The sequence below is a fragment of the Pleurodeles waltl genome, chromosome 5 (assembly GCF_031143425.1).
Source record: "Pleurodeles waltl isolate 20211129_DDA chromosome 5, aPleWal1.hap1.20221129, whole genome shotgun sequence".
NCBI classification, from domain to species: domain Eukaryota; kingdom Metazoa; phylum Chordata; class Amphibia; order Caudata; family Salamandridae; genus Pleurodeles; species Pleurodeles waltl.
This window is the reverse complement of record NC_090444.1, coordinates 1,585,661,549-1,585,678,668: the sequence shown is the minus strand read 5'-3', so window position 1 is coordinate 1,585,678,668 and position 17,120 is coordinate 1,585,661,549. Positions and strand designations below refer to the sequence as shown.

Here is a 17,120-nt window from a genome sequence, read left to right as displayed (position 1 = left end):
GGATCCAAGTAGAAGACTCCTTTGAAGACTTGATATCCATAAACCCAAAGATGATAGACACTCTAACATGGTGGTCTCACAGGCCCCATCTATCACAAGGCCTCAGGTTTCTGCCATTGGTTCCCGATTTCGTTATCACCTCGGATGCTTCAGTGGACAGGTTTGGAGGCCACTTAGAGGACCTACAGATCCAAGGAAAGTGGTTGGCACCTCAACAGAATATGCACACCAACAGCCTGGAACTGACAGCTATCTTTCTCACGCTGCAAGCATGACAAGCATGTATTACAACAACAAGCAAGGAATAACACTCTCTCACGATGCCCAAAGCTATTGAGTAGGCTCATGGCCACAAAATATAACTGCAGGCCGAACACGTGTCAGGAGTACACAGTACCCTTGCGGACACCCTCAGAAGGGCCAAAAACTTTAGCCATAAGTGGGAACTGGACCAGCATCAACTGGACAAAATATTCTCACAGTGGGGGAAGCCAACACTGGGCCTCTTTGCCACAGATAGCAATACCAAATGCCAGTTCTACGCCAGTCAGTACCCCCTCCCAGGGTCGTGGGGTAATGCCCTTTCGATGCGATGGTCCAAAATCTATGTATACGCTGTCCCCCCCCCCCCCCCCCCCCTTCCCACTAATTCCCAAGGGTCCTCAGTGAGATCAAAAGGGAACACTGTTGCCTCATTCTGATCACTTCCAATTGGCCCAGGCAGTACCGGTACACAAAGCTCATTCTCCTGGCAGTGACCAGTCCTGTACGCCTTCCAAAAATACGAACGCTCCTGACAATGAACCAGGGCCAAATATGGATTTAATGACGCCGATAAGCCTTCAAAAGTAACTGATATCAGCACGCCAGGGTCACACTTACATGTGGCCCTGCTTGTCACTTCTTGAGCAGAACGACATTGGTGTAGAACTGATGACGCCACCTGCTGGCATGCAGGGGTCCTGCTTTTTAGTTTCTTGATGCAGTCTGACGCCTGCAGAAATATTCTCAAGGTCGGGAATCTGCTGTTTGACCGAGTATCAACCAAAAATAAATGCACCAAAATAACGTTTTCTTTTGTGGTCTGCCTGCTGTAGTAGAGTTCCATAAAAATGGAAACGGGATGCTCAGGAATTTAAAGCACAGAAATCTGCATACTATTGATATATTTCATAATTGGGTGTAAGTGGTGAGCTGTGAATTTATCTGTATGAGATGTAAAAGAAATATTACATCTTCGGTTAGGAAAATAGATGCCTTGATACACGTCTGTCGGTGCTGTTAGCATGGATTGTTGCATTATACATTTTAGTGATCAAGAGCTGGGCGTTTGTCCTCAAGATGACCGGTTATCGATCTGAGCGTGCCCCCTGTTCGTTGCACCTCTACCAGTACAACTTCGATGTCGTCTTCTTTCGTATTTTGTTTCCATTTGAGGTACTAAAACGATACATTTCGTTCTCCTTTTTCAGCCTCCAATGACATTACCTTGCTTTTTCCTCCTCGTTTTCTTTGTTTTATTTTTATACATTTTATCGCGCGTAGTCTGTACCCTTTGAAAAACTGGACACACGTTTGTGTGCCTGGTCTGACTCTCCTTGGATTACAGGAGGAGCAGTAGAACCGCTCAGTCACAGGTTTTGCATGGGCTGGTTTTTCCATGGTCTTCTATGAGGTTTCACAGGCAAAGCTGTATTGTAACAGTAACACTGTCTGAAAACTAATCTCAAAAATCATGTTTGCACGGTGTTCTTCATTACACAGCGTGCTGCGTAATTCGTCTTTTATCGGAAACACTTCGGCTCCACCGCCGTGTGTTCCGGTGCGGCGTTAAACGGAGCTTCTCTTTAAGGACTGAGGCCAAGTATATGCCGGCTTCCCGAATATTCCCACAAGTGTGAATCGGCGCCGAATACAGTCTGCAAAAGATCAGAAATTGCAGAATCTTTTTCATTGGATGACTTTAAAATTGCCATGTTCCTTTCTCCCTGTAAGTGGCAATCCGATTTAAACTATAAACATACATGTAAATTGTTTTCTTGGCAAAGCGTTTCCACCACAAGCATTTTAAAAAAATTCCAAAGTAAAATGCAGAAATAACCAAATGAGATCTATAATTTACATTATTTACATAGTTTATTAAAACACATCTACATAGGGCGATTTGGAAACGCAAGTGTGCTGTTATGACTTGGAGAGGATGATTTTATTCCCTTTAACAACACCCTTGCAGCATATAATATGCAGACATAAATAGGCAGACAGAGCCGTAGATAGAAAAAACAAACTATAGAGCATCAAGCAGGGGCTCATTTAAAGCAGCTAATCATTTGGTGGCAGCAGTAACAATTCTCAGTATTTTAAAGGTCCTTTTGTTGCAGGGGCATTGCTAGGGCATTAGTACTGGCAGTGTGTTAGTTTTGGTGCGTGTACATTGTGCACTAGTTTAATATGGAGGCTGCAGAATAAACGTAGTATTCTGACGGAAAAGAACAAAGTCACTTCCGGCAGCAGATAGTTCCAATCCATTTGTTGCTTCTACTGTGTTAGGCTTGATGATTGGTGTCTGAAACTAAATAGTGCAGCCTAGGCGTAATCCAATTTATCCATTTGTGCACACGGAGGTGCCCATGCTCGGTGCGTTTCGATGGCAGAAAAGACACAGACATTAGGAGCATTTCGTAATGTATACATGCATACATTCAATATAATTCGCTTAATAAGTAGGAAGTACAGTGTATGTATGTGTTCGTAATATAATCGAGTCATGAGTAAATTACCCACGTAAATTCTGCCTGCTATCGGAAAAGTGGACGATTTAGACACGTGTCATAGTGGCCCAGGACACATCAAACCTGTTACCTAACCCACACACACAGTGGTAAATTAGGATATATTCACCAATTTGACAGTCCATACGCATAGCTATACACTTGCCATCTGAATGGACACATAGTAAGTTAACACTGGCAGTGGGATAAATAGCGTATCTAGGGATGGGACACCATGTATGACAAGGGTAGAAAATGTGATAGTTGAAAAATGATTGAAAGCAAATATACATTTTACTGTAAACGTCTAAATGTCTGTATAGTCTGTGTAAAGTGTTCAGTACCCACAAAAATCGACATGCATTAACCATTCTTGTTTATAAATTGAGTTTTCATTTTAAGTGTTTTTCATTTTATCTAATTCTGTTTTGTTTTCCATTATTGTTTATCCCTTTTTGTCGCATGTTTCTTTCCATAGCCATTCTTTGCCCCTCATGTTTACGTGCCAAAGTATTACTTTGGCCAGTCCCAACATGCCATGTCACGTCCATCAGTAAAAACCGGTTTACCAAGAGATCAGAACAGTGGCCTAGTAAGTATTCTCGTAGATAAGTACTAACGTAGTCAATAGCAAAGAACAATAATGTCATTTGGTTTTGTTAAGAAATACTAATCCTCATTTTCCGAGCTCTTTACAAATACGAATATGGGAAATAAAGTATTGCCACTGTTGTCCATGACCTTCTGAAGAAATTGTAAAATAAATGAGTCCAACTCAGCATTATATATTCAAACGTTATTTCATTCATTTTTAAAGAACGTGGGTGTTGTTTTTAGTACAAGCCTCTTTGTCAAGATTTTTATAGTGTTTAATGTGAAGGGATGACAACTTTGCACACGATTGTTTCCTAAATACAAAAAACATTTTTTCCCAAATAGTTACTTATAATGGTTGTTGCGTGCACATATAAATACATGTATTACACATTCCATTTAGGTAAAATCTGCAATTTTCAAGTGAATCTCTCAATCGTTTTACTTGCTTTGTTTATAGAAAAAACTGAAGTTCTAGCACTAATTTAATAAAAATCGACACACCCCTTTTCATCAGCCTTTCCCTTATATAGTAAGGAGTATCAGGCGCATAAAATTATATTGAGCATATTTCAGTTTGGTTAATTGACGTGTTATATTTGTTTTGAAGTTTTGAGAGAGCACGTGGGTTGGGCTCAGATTTGAACAAATTCCATTTAGAGTTTAAAGCACCCATACCTATGTGTAATCCATGTTAGCCAAGCTCAGATCTGTACTTGGTTATGTGTGAGTTCATGGAACCAGGCTGCGATCTGTTCTTGGTCTCATGTGGATTTATTGTGCCCAGACTCAATTCTTTACTTGGTTCTTTGTGGGTTTTTTCAACCAGGCTCGGACTTGTGCTTGTTTTTGTATGGGTGTTTGGTGAGCAGGCACAGATCTGTGCTACGTTGTTTGTGAGTTAATTGTGAATATATTCAAATTCCTGTGTGGAATTTTAGTGAGCAGGTTCAAACATATACATGACTTTTGTGTGTGTTAGTAGTGCCAAAGCGTAATTTTGTTCTCGGGCTTTTGTTACCAATCTTAAACCTCACTAGGTTTTTCTGTGACCATTGTTTTCAGGTGTCTCATTGAGCATTTACTTTCCCTCTTCATTCCCCCATTTTGCAGACCCTAGTTATGTTTCGGATGATAATCTCCGCTCTCCTATCTAGTCTTTAATTTTTCACCCCATGTGTTTGTCTACACTTTATTATCTCACCTTTCTTTATTTAATTTCTCTGCTTTCATAGCCCTTGCCTATATCTAACCTCTCCTCCATCTGATAGAGACTTCTAACTCTAGATTCCTTACCTTAGAATTTCCCAGGTGTCAGACTGGATCTGGGAGATTTTTCATGAACAGTACGCCTGTGCGCAATTAGGTTGTGTAGATTGGTTCCGCGTCTGTCATTGGCGTAGTCCAGGCTGGAAGTGATGTCCCGGAACCTATATCAGCACCACCAAGGCGCGCTGGTGTCAGTTACTTTTCACGACTTTCCACACCACAAACACGGAGCCATGAAAAGCACTGTCTACTGGTGTGAACAACTAAGGGGCTGAAAGGGGTCATCCCTGTCCCTAGAAACCTGTCAAAAGAGTGGTGAGGATGGGTCCATAAGGAATCTGCAGCTAGATATAGTCTACCAGATAAGATGTTAGCAAAGGTAAGTAACTTGTCCATCTGATAGAGACTTATAGCTGCAGATTCCTTACCTTAGAAAAGATACCTAAGAAATACCATCCAGAGGTGGGTCTTTTCTTTCCGCTTCAGCCAGTGCTGATTTGGAGAACAGCTACTGCTCTGTCATTTTTTTTCTCGTTTTGTCAACGTGTTTTGAGGTATCTATCCTCCTGGTGTGATAATGGTCATCTAGGAAGACAGGATTCAAGCCCTGCGGAGCCTGTTATCAGCCAACGTTGGTGATGGACCTGCATCTTGTCAGCCTGTGGTGTTTAAAGCACAACCATGACCCGAAGTTGTGCTCAGATTGCCAGCCATGCATCCGAAGGCTTTGAAGGAGCGGTTCCAAAAGCTGATGGCAGCCCGGCATGCGACTCCGCACAGGTTAAGGGCCCGGTGGAGGGGAAGGTCCTGGGACATATCACGGAGCACAAAGTGTTTGTAAACCCTCTTCAAGTTTTCGGGGCAATCGGGTAAGTCGAGGTAAACCAAAAAGAGTGAGAAGGTGAAGCATTCTTTGACTTCTTCTGCTCTGTAGGCTGGCGAGACTAGGGAGCGTCTGTACTTGAGGCCTCGTTCTTCCCATCTTTCCAGGAGCCGGAGCAATCCCGGACCAACCAAAAGAGTTTTACGAAGCCATGCACCACATTTTTGGGCGGCCCAACCCCTCAGAAGGGGGCCCTATCTGGTTCCACACCAGTTGCTTTGGCCTCCACTCCAATGGGCCCCAGGGATCATTTCCTAGATCCGTCCCGGCACCAGTCGTGCCATTTCGATCTTCCCCAATGCTGGTCCCAGCACCAGTGCTGTTGGCGACCACTATGGCGCCATCCCCATTGTTATCCCTGACTCCGACATAGAGCCGGATGGGCGTCGTCCGATGCTGGCAGGAACCTTGCTTCACAGATTGGAGCCGGAGCCCTATTCTTTCAGGCTAGGCCTCTGGGTAGGAATGGAAGGCGTTGCTGGACCCTGAAGAGTACTAGCTGTATGAGGTAGATCTTAATATGGACTGGAGTGAGGACTAGGTGAAGCCATTGAACTGGATATTTTTCCAGATACTAGTTTGCTTTCTACCCCAACATGGCTACGGAGAAGGGTTCATCCTATGCTGTGGTGGTGCGGAGAGCAGTAGAGGTTCTGGACCTTCCGCTGCTTTTGGTGGCAGTAAAGACTGAAATCTTGGCAGAAGTGTTACAACCGGGAGTTTCCTCTTCTCAACCTTTACATTCTTTCAATGGCGCCCTTACTGACTTCCTGTTGGGGACTTGGCCCAAACCCAACTTAGGGGCGTCTGATAATAGGACAGGGGACCCATACTTCCTCACCAAACACCCAACCCCGAGAGGTTGGTGGTCCAAAATTCCACATCCCAAGTTGCATTCCCTACTGCTCCCCCAGACAGGGAGACCAAAAGGCTGGACATTTTGGGAAATAAGTTATTTTCTTTTGCCAGCCTTGCATTGCGGTCCGTATGCCTTTTGGGCCATTACTCCCACACGTTGTGGGATACGATTGCACAAGTACTGCCACTGGTCCCGGAGGAGGCCCGGACTGTACTCTCTCAGGTTGTTGCAGATGGGAGAGATGCAACGAAGTTCACAATATGCTCTGGACTGGACACGACTCCCTCGCTAGGCAGATAGTTTCATCGGCAGTGGCTCTTCCATGTCACTCCTGGTTGAAGACAACTGGCTTTTCAGTGGATGTCCAGGCTTCCCTTATGCACATGTCCTTCAGTGGCACCCGTCTCTTCGGAGACGAGGCAGATTTGGAGCTTGAGTGCTTCAAGGATTTTTGAGCTACTGCCAGGTCCTTGGGCCTCCCTGTGGCCCCGGATCACCCACAGTCTGCCTTTCGCGGCTACGGAAGGGGCTTCCAGCCGCACCAATTTCCTCTTAGCCATCGTGCCATGCATGCTTCCTAGCCCCTGCACGGCTGATGGCGCAGTGCCCACCACTCGTGGGTCAGGTAGCCAGCAGTCTGCTCAGTCCACCACCTCTCCGGCAGCTGCAGCCTCCAAACTTTCCTAATCTGCCTCTTTACCACCATGGGCATCCAGTTGGTGGAAGGATTTGCCTTCACCTACCCCACTGGCGGCCCATAACATCAGACAGGTGGGTTTTGCAGATTGTCCGAAGGGGCTACTTCCTCCCCTTCGAGACTTACCCTTCCCCATGCCACCATCTCACATTCGGAAAACAGAGTATCATCTGTCCCTTCTCCTTGAGAAAGTCGTGGCTCCCCTGGCCAACAGTGCCGTAAAGAGGGTCTGGTGCCAGAAGTAGGCTGTGGGTGCTATTCCTGCTACTTTCTGGTTCCCAAAAAGGACAAAGGCCTTCGTCCTGTTTTAGATCATCGGACCCTCAACCTCTTCCTCACGAAGGAGAAATTCAGAATGCTCATGTTGGTTCTGGTCTGGTCTGCCCGGGAGACTGGATGGTAGCATTGGACTTGCAAGGCGCATATTTCCACATTCCCATCCTTCCTGCCCACAGGCATTACCTGCAGTTTAAGGTCGGCCACAAGCACTTTCAGTTTATCGTGCTTCCCTTTGGCCTTACCAGCGCCCCTCGGATGTTCACCAAAGTGATGGCAGTGGTCACTCACTTTAGAGGTTTCAGTCTTCCGCTACCTTGACAACTGACTGTTGAAGGCAGGCTCTCCCAGGCTGCTGTCTCCCACCTCTAGACTATGGCAGACCTTCTGCATTCGCTGGGTTAACTATAAACGTGCCAAAGGCACACCTGGCCCCATCTCAGATGCTCCCTTTCATCTGAGCTGTTCTGGACACAGTGCAAATTAGAGACTATCCTCCAGAGCAGGGAGTCCAGGATATTCAGGCTATGACACCGATGTTTGAGCCTCTATCCTGGATTTCGGTGAGAATGACGTTGAGGCTGCCAGGCCTCATAGCCTCCTGCATCCTGCTGGTGACCCATGGCAGATGGCATATGCGGGATCTGCAGTAGTACCAGAAGTTCCAGGGGATGGTATTACTTGGGTATCTATTCTAAGATAAGGAATCTGTAGCTAGAAGTCTCTACCGAATGAACACGTTTCTTACCTTCAGTAACTCACTATCTCCCACCAGTGCTCCAATCTCACAACTTTTTGGGTACCCCCAGTCACTCAAGCATCACATCATGGCCATGGTTATTTGGCACTTTCATCCTGCCCCCCCACCCCCTCCCATACCCCTACCCCCCACCACCACCACAACAGGTCCTGTCAGTAAACACGGTTGTTTAGAGAATGCAGGCGTCCATCTAGCTCATATACATGACATATCGCTGTCCATTGTGGTAATTTGTATGCTGCAGTCAGGTGACTGAATAGATGAATAAAGCACATCTCTATTCCAAGGCAAAGTTTTGCTGGTCCATTATAAACGAGCTGAAAGACTAGAAGTCATAAAACCAAACACAAAGCTTAAAATGCTGATGGTGTAGGAAAGTGCCCCTTTTGGCATGGTTACCTTCCACCTTTTGCCTAATATTGATGCTAACTTGAAAGAGTGTGTGCTGGGATCCTGCTAATCAGGCCCCAACACCAGAGTTCTTTCCCTAAAACTGTACCATTGCTTCCACAATTGTCACACCCTGGGACACAGCTAAGTCCCTTGAAAAAAGGTACCAGTGGTACCAACGGCTCAGTGGCCAGGGAGGGTCCCTAAGGGCTGCAACATGTATTGTGCCACCCTAACGGACCCCTCACCAAACACATGCACACTGCCATTGCAGGTTGTGTGTGTTGGTGGGGAGAAAAAGATAAAGTCGACAAGGCGTCCCTCCCAGGGTGTCATGCCCACAAACCACTGCCTGTGGCATAGCTAAGTCACCCCTCTATCAGGCCTTACAGCCCTAGGGTAGGGTGCACTATACCACAGGTGAGGGCATAGCTGCATGAGCAATATGCCCCTACAGTGTCTAAGAACATTCTTAGACATTGTAAGTGCAGTGTGGCCATAATAAGTACATGGGCTGGGAGGGTTTGTCATTACGAACTTCACAGCCCCATGATGGCTTCACTGAAGACCAGGAAGTTTGGTATTAAACTTCTCAGCACAATAAACCCACACTGATGCCAGTGTTGAATTTATTGTAAAATGCACACAGCGAGCATCCCAGAGATGCCCCCTGTATTTTACCCAATCCTTTAGTGCAGGGCTGACCAGTCTGTGCCAGCTTGCCAATAACAGACAAGTTTCTGACCCCATGGGGTGAGAGCCTTTGTGCTCTCTGGGGTCAGGTACAAAGCCTGCTTTGCATGGAGGTGCTTCGCACCTCCCCTTTGCAGGATCTGTAACACTTGGCGGTGAGCCTCAAAGGCTCAGGCCTCCTGTTACAGTGCTCCAGGGCACTCCTGCTAGTGGAGATGCCCGCCCCCGAACCAAGCCCCACTTTTAGCAGCAGGTCCGACAGGAAAATTCTATAAAACTGGGAGGACAGACCATTGCAGCTAGGACCACCCCTAAGGGGTCCAGAGCTGACGTGACACCCCTGTTTGCAGAATACTCCATCCTGTTTTGGAGGACAGGGACCAATAGGGATAGGAATGTACCCTCCTCCCCAAAGGGACGGGGCACAGGAAGGGTGTAGCCATCTCGGAAACAGTGGCCATTGGGTACTGCCTTCTCACCCTTGCAATGCCCCTAAATCTAGATTTAGGGCCCCCCCCAAACCTTACTCACCAGATTCCTGGCAACCTCAAGAAAGAAGGAGGACTGCAAAGCTGACCCCAGCAGTGAAGACTCCAGAAGACAACTACCGGCCTGTCTGCAGCTTCAAGACTCCTGCTACAAAAAGGCGATGCATCCTGCAGGACCAGCAACCTCTACAAATCCCCTGAAGACAGCGGCCCTGTCCAGAAGAAACCCTCCAAAAGGACTCCAGAACTGCCTCAGATCTGCAAGCCCTATCCATTCTGTACCTGACGCCCACAGCCCAAGACCGGGTGGCCCACTGGTCCAGAGATTCTGACCTCGAGTCCACCCTGGATTGATCCCTCCTAGCCAACACAACCCCGCATGCTGCCTGAATCCAGAGAACCCCGTCCCTGATCCGACGAAGATTTCAGATTCCCAAAGGTACCCCTGCATCCGCAGCCCCACGGGCCTTGGGGAATCCGACTGACAGACCAGCAACATCCAGCAGGCACCTCTCCAACTTGTCCGCCTTTGGTTTTCCATAATCGACTGCCTGGACCCAGACTACAGCATCTTTTCTGACCCCCGGAGTCCCCCCCTTTGAAAAGCATTGGGCGCCCAGTGCTGGGTTTGCACTCTGCACCCAGCCACACCTGTGCAGCTAAGGGTGTGTGTTTGGTGTCAACCTGTGGCTCCCCCAGTGCTGACCTAAAACCCCCAGGTCTGTGACCTGAAACCGCAGGTACTTACCTGCATCATTTTTTTACGGAGCACCCCCAGTCCTCATGGGATTCCATTGAAAACCCAATGCCAAGTTTGACCTCTGCACCCAGCTGGCCCCATGTTGCTGGTGGTGCACTTTTGACCTGTTGACATCTTAACCCCGAAGACTGGGATTGTAAGTTGAGTACTTACCTTTTAAATGTTTTAAACCCCCTCCCTCCCCTCACCCCCCCAAAAACAGGACTGCATTGATTCCTTAGAAAAACTGCAGTCAACTTTTTAACTTTTAAAAGTCTTACTCACTTATAAACTGGTTCATCTGCAAAACCCAAACAAAGTACATTTGATACATATGCCTGATACCTACTTATAACTGTACTTACCTGCAACAAAGACCTTTTGGATATAGTAATAAAGTAAAAACAAATATTTTTGCTGTATAGAAGCATTGGCCTGGAGTTAGTCATTGAGTGTGTGCCTCATTTCTTGACTGTGTTATACAACAAATGCTTTGCACTACCCTCTGATAAGCCTAACTGCTCGACCACACTTTCACAAAAGAGAGCATTAGTATTATCTACTTTAGCCTCTGTTAAGCCTCTGGGGAACCTCTGAACTTTGTGCACACTATACCTCATTTTGGTATAGCATATACAGAGCCAGCTTCCTACATTGGTGGATCAGTGGTGGGGTAGTTTTACTCACTAAATGTCAAAGTGCTATAACTTTGTTTGGTTTGAATTGAAATTTCAGTGGCATAACTATATCTTGGGTGGTAAAAGGTCTGTGTTAACGATACTGAGTGTTAGCTTCAATTGTTTCCTTATAAATGTTTAAACCAGTTTCTGAAACCGGTCTGCCAACACCGATCTGCTCTTCTGAAGGCAGGTTTGCTTGAACTGTTGTAAAACCACTTGATCTAGTATGTTTGTCTTTGCTCTATTGTTTGGATCATGGTAATCCTGTAGGGTGCCTCACAGGAAAGAGAATTAGTTACAACTTTGTACAGTTTTTCTGGGTTTGGCATTTAAGCTTAAAATCAAATTTTTCTGTGTGTAAAATCCAGAAACGTGCTCGTTGATCCGCAGCAGCCAGATGCAGCTTCTTGCACAGTGGATAGTGGGCCCTTGTAAATGGCAGCACATGCATGATGGTGCTTTGTTTTTTATAACACATTTTCCAAAATGTTCCATGGCCTTTCCGGTGGCGGACAGTGCATTTAAGATGGTGAAGACAGTGTTACAAGTCTTAATACTTTCAGTGCTATAGTAGTTTCTGGTGGGGTTGCCTCAGTGTCTATTAGTCTGGTACAGTCAACTTCTCTGATAGAGTCTGTGAATGGGCTGCAGGAGGGCTGTTCAATTACCTTATAGTTGCTTTGTCATCGATGGTGCTGGCAGACCATTTCAGCGTTGAACCATGGGCAAAGACGAATGTGGAGAATACATCTCAAGTCCCCGAGCTGTATCTGCCCCATCTCCCACCCATGAGGCACATAAATTACATGGGACGCCCAACGCCCCTTCTTGATAAACAAGCCAGCCAGATGGCTCAGTGAGGTAATCACTGGTTATCTAGTGTGAGCTGCCGTTTAAAAGCTCAACCCCTGTAGGACTTTTTTAGACGTTCATCTTTCTGAGGTTGATAAGTGGAGCAATATTGATTTATTGCAAGTGCCCAGAAGTGACAAAACTGTATTATTCGTCATTCTCTATATCAAAACAAGTAGTCATTTTTATTGCAGTGTAGGGAGCAAGGCAACATCAGGGATAAATACAGCAGATCTGTAAAAGTGGTACATTCATGAAGCTGAAGCTATTAAGGAAATTCATGAGCATTAGTGTTGCAACGTTAGACAAATGAATGATATTGCTTAATTGCTGACAAAGGGCATAACTGGGTAGATAAACATTCTGACCTGGCCCTTGTTCAATGCTATTTCTACCAGCATTTCTAAACATTTTTCTATTGATTTGTAGCAGGACCGAAAAAGTGCCCTTCTTTTATTCTTAATGCACAAATAACTTTGCTTAATTGTCTCACATCCACAGTGTTTCGATCCATAACTTTTCTCATCTCTAAATCCAATGACTCCACAAGGTGTGGCTCATGATGCCTAATGCCACCTTTTCAAGCAGACATTACCACAGTAGCGAAAGTTGTGGTGAACAGAGGTGCCCCGATCCGAAATGTTTGATATGGTGTCATCTCTGTTGCCACGTGTAACTTTACTTACACAGGCTACTCATAGAGATTTGTAGGTAACTTGAATGTCGCATGTAATAATGCCTTGTTTCTGATTGAGACCTTTAACTGCAGATTTCTCACCTTAGAATATTTCCTAGGCATTAGACTGGATCCGGATATTCTTGAGCAGTAACTGCGCTCCGGGAGATGGTGTCGCTCGTCTCCATGTTGGCATCATCTGCGTCGGAAGTGATGCTGCAGTGCCCATATAAGCACCATCCCACTGCACTGACATCAGTTCTTTCCTTTCTTTCCACACCAACAGGGCAGATCCGGAGAGTTACCTAAGTAACTTTTTTCAAATTGTTGTCAGGTCTTTCTTTGACCTTTACTCCCAGTGTGTTAAGGAAATGTCTCCCAACAAATCCACAGGGTTTAAACCATGTGGAGAATGTCACTCATAGACGTCTGACTCTGACCCACACTTGATTTGCCTGTGGTGCCTGGGGTGGAGCCACATCTCCAAGGCCTGCTGCAGCTGCAAGTACATAAATCCGAAGGTGATGCACGAGTGGGCGTTGACGCTCCTGGCAGTGTAGCAGATGAAGGCTTCATGCCGAACTTGTGGGGGATTGCGAGGTGTTCCTGTGGACGATCATCTTCATGGTCCAAGACTTCTTTCTATAAGTTGGGTAAGTCTAAGAAGCACAATAAGTCGTTGAAGTGTTCTACGGCTTTCCTGTCCAAACACTGTACTTTTAGGCCCCACTCCTGCACACCACCTGCGGAGCTGGCGTCTAGGCACGCTCCACACTACTCCGATTTTGCTGGAGCAACACCAGCCCAAGTTAAAGAATACTACAACCCCATGCATGCCAACTTTGGGTTGCCTACTCACGCTGGTGCACTCTAGGGCTCCTTGGAGCCAATAGGTGCTCCTGCTGGATCACCTGTGCCAGCTAGGCCTCTGGATTCAGACCAACACCATCACGGTTTCCTTCTTTCACCCCAACTCCTTTAATTCAGGCACCCCTGATGCCGCTCAATGATGAACCCAAACCAGGACCATCCAACGTTGATGCCGGCGCCATCCAAACCCCCAAGATCAGCGCTACCTTTTTGAAGGAGAAAATGGTGAGGAAGGGTTTGGTCCCCTAGGGCAGTGGTTTCCAGCCTGTGGTCCGGGGACCCCTGGGGGTCAGCAAAGCCTCCTCAGGGGGTCCGTGATAGCTTAGAAAATTAAATATTATTAACAGGTTAGGTCCCGAGCTTTTATTAATGACTCTGTAGGGGGGTGTCCCAGGATTCCAATAATGATTCAGTGGAGATCCCCGGATTCCAGTAATGATAAAGTGCGGGTCCACAGAAGTCAAAAGGTTACGAACCACTGCCCTAGAGGACATCCCCGAACCAGCAGAAAACTGGTATGAGAAGCTGAGTGATGCCAGTATCCTGGACACTTCTCCAGATTCTGGCATGCTTAACACTCCCGGCCCTGTGTCAGAAGAAAGCACATCCTGTTCCACAGTGATGCGCATGTGGCATAAGTCTTTGACATGTTGGCAAGGTCAAGACCAGCATCTTGCCTGAGGTGTTTGGCTGAACCACTGCTTGCCTTTAACCAAGCCCTCAGCAGCAGCATCCTGGGAGCCTGTACTAAACCTTGCACAGCGGCTCTTGTGCCTCGCATGATTGCCTGACACCATCGTCCTGCAGCTGGAGACCCAGTCTCCCTCTCCCAGCGCCCCTTCCCAGATAGCCTAGGTGTGCAGGTCAACCCTAATATATTCCCTTCCACTTCATCGGACAGTGAATCTAATAGGTTGTACACCATTGGGAAGCCCTCTTGGGCTGATGCTCCCATGCGTTGTTAGACTCTGCATTGTTGGACTCTGTTGTATAGCTGCTTCCCATGCTTCCCAAGGAGATCTGGGCTATCCTCAACCAAGCCTTAGTGGATGTTCGAGATGCGGGTGAGGTCGCTACTCAGTGTGGTCTGGATTCCACTGATTCACTTAGCCGAGAAATGGCTTGTACGGTGGTGCTCTATCGCCATGCCTGCTTGTGGTCCATTGGGTTCTCTGGGGATGTCCGGGCATCCCTTATCAACAAGCACTTTGATGGCTCCCACCTATTTGGCTACAAAGCTGACATAGCACTATCTGGTCTTTTCTTATCTGCCCGGTCCCAAAAGCAGTCCTTTAGCCCCCTACCGCAGCCGTGGCGGGGCATGCTTAGACGTCTGCAATTTCAGCCATGCCTGCCATGGAAGAAACCTGCTCAGTCCTTTGGTGGATGGGGTGGCAGGTCCTAAAGAGGACTCAAGAGACAGAACCAGCGAGCTGTCCAGTCCCAGGACCTTCCGGCTGTTGCAGCCTCATTAGTGTACCCTCCAGCCGGCATAGCCATCCCATTGGCGGCAGGATTGGACATCACCTGCCCCAATTGTCTGGGATAACCTCCAACAAGTTGGTGCTGCAGATTGTGTGGAATGGGTACACCCTCCCATTGTGGAAACGCCTCCGCTCTTAGCACCATCCCAGGAATGGCTGACAGAAGACTATCTCTACTTGCCCACCGAGAAGTACAGTCTCTTCTTGCCAAAGGAGCCATTGAGGGGGTTCCTGCATCAGACGCAGGGAGTGTTTTTTATTCTTGCTCACTTGTGGTGATCAAAAAAAGATAGGGGCCTCCGTCCTATACTAGCCCTGTCCTTCCTCAACTATTTCCTGAAAAAAGAGAAATTCAAGATGGTCACATTGGCTCAGGTTTTGTCTGCGCTGAACCCTAGAGACTGGATGGTGGCGCTAGACATGCAGGATGCATATTTTCAGATCCCCACTTGTCAGCCCACAGGTATTACCTGCGGTTGGTCACAGTGGGCCACAGTGCCCCTCCTGTATCCACGAAAGTGATGGCGGTGGTTGCAGCCCATCTGCGGAGGTTGGGGGTTCCAGTCTTCCCCTACCTTGACGACTGGATGCTGAAGGCAGGCTGGCACTAGGTAGTTGTCTCCCACCTCCATACCACGGCAGACCTGTTGAATTCGCTGGTGTTCACTATCAAAAAATCACAAACGGCAGCTACGTCCGGAGATGGGGCAAGGTCTCTTTCGTGTACGGGGAGTACCTTAGCTCGTTTTTTTTTATTTTTGGCTTCTGCCCAAGAACAGTCAATACAGCACTTAAGCAAGTTGGAGTTTCCATAGCAGTTGTTGCTTGGAGACGCGTTTAGTCTTGGATGGAATTCAGGACTTCTATATGCCTTTCCCCCAATACTACTCCTTCCCCAAGTTCTCAAGAAGGTTCTCAGGAAGATCAGAACGGTCCGTCCCCACGTCATTCCAGTGGTTCTGGATTGAGCTCACAGAGTTAAGTTTTTGATCATGCTGACCCTCCGGGAGGAGGCGAGGTCCTGCACCCAAACCTGCGTTTCGTCCACCTTCATGCATGGAGATTGAGTGGCAGCAGTTGAGCATTATTACTCTTCTTCCCAAAGTTTGTGATGCCATCTTGGAATCAATTGTCCCTCCACTAAAACTGTATACGCCTGCCATTCGGCTAAGTTTGTGGCTTCATGTTTCTCATGCCTAGTGAACCCCCATTGTGCACCACTGTTGGAGGTGTTGTTTGTCTTGTCTTTACCCCGGCAAGGCCTTCCCTTGGGCACTGGTAAGGGTTATCTGTCTGCCATTTTAGCTTTCTAGCAGCTGCCGGATCAATGCTCCCTGTTCTAGTCACCTGTTGTGACTCGTTTTCTGGAAGGTTTGCAACACTTGTTCCCTCCTACCCCTTATGTGATGCCCCAGTGGGACTTCAACTTGACCCTCACATTTATCTTATGTGTGCCACTTTCAAGCGCCTATCTATCTATCCATCTAGGCAACCCTCCCTAGCTATACAACCCTTTACCTACCTGTCTGTCTAGCTTACTTTATTTATTGAGCTATATATCTAGCTAAGCAACATTATCTATCTAAATAACCCTCTTTATCAGCTTTTGCAAACCTCTCTTTTTATCAATCTTTTTTACCCAATATATTTATAATAACATTTTACAAAAACTTCACAAAATGGCATTAGCAAAGGCAAGAGGATAGCAGCCAGTGCTGGACCAAATGACTTTCTTAAGTCTGGTGTTAGCCAGTACCTTTTGATGTTACTAAAATTATATGTATAACACAGTTACTTATAGGGTTTTCAGACCGACCTTGTCCATTAGTCTGTTGTGTCATACATATTCTTCTTCCACCCACCCTAGCATCCATCATGGTGCAATGGTTCAGCCCACTACAACCATTGGCTGAGTTCTCTGGGAAATATGGCATGCTGTCCTTTTGCAAGGACCATATCCATGTACAAACTAGTTCCCTTCAGTTCCATCAACTACTGTGGTAATGGGTGCCTCTTTTGAGACCAAAAACATTTTTTGCTATTAGCCAGTGTTTTTTTTCTTCTTCAGATTGATGAGGGCCTGGCAGCTTGACCAACAAGAAAGATTTCCAAAAGCCATGTCAGAACAATTGCAAAAGC

The 17,120-nt window shown here is 46.7% G+C and overlaps 1 protein-coding gene across 6 annotated transcripts in view; it reads left to right on the top strand.

Moving 5' to 3' along the window:
- KIDINS220 (kinase D interacting substrate 220) overlaps positions 1-17,120 on the top strand; it is a 987,486-nt gene that overhangs the window by 828,532 nt on the left and 141,834 nt on the right. For 4 of the 6 annotated variants that reach the window (XM_069235890.1, XM_069235888.1, XM_069235889.1 and 1 more), the window contains exon 25: positions 3,250-3,363. The exons of the other annotated variants lie outside the window; for them this stretch is intronic. In XM_069235890.1, coding sequence (XP_069091991.1) covers positions 3,250-3,363 — 114 coding nt within the window. The remainder of the gene's footprint in view (positions 1-3,249; positions 3,364-17,120) is intronic. 6 annotated transcript variants of the gene reach the window in all.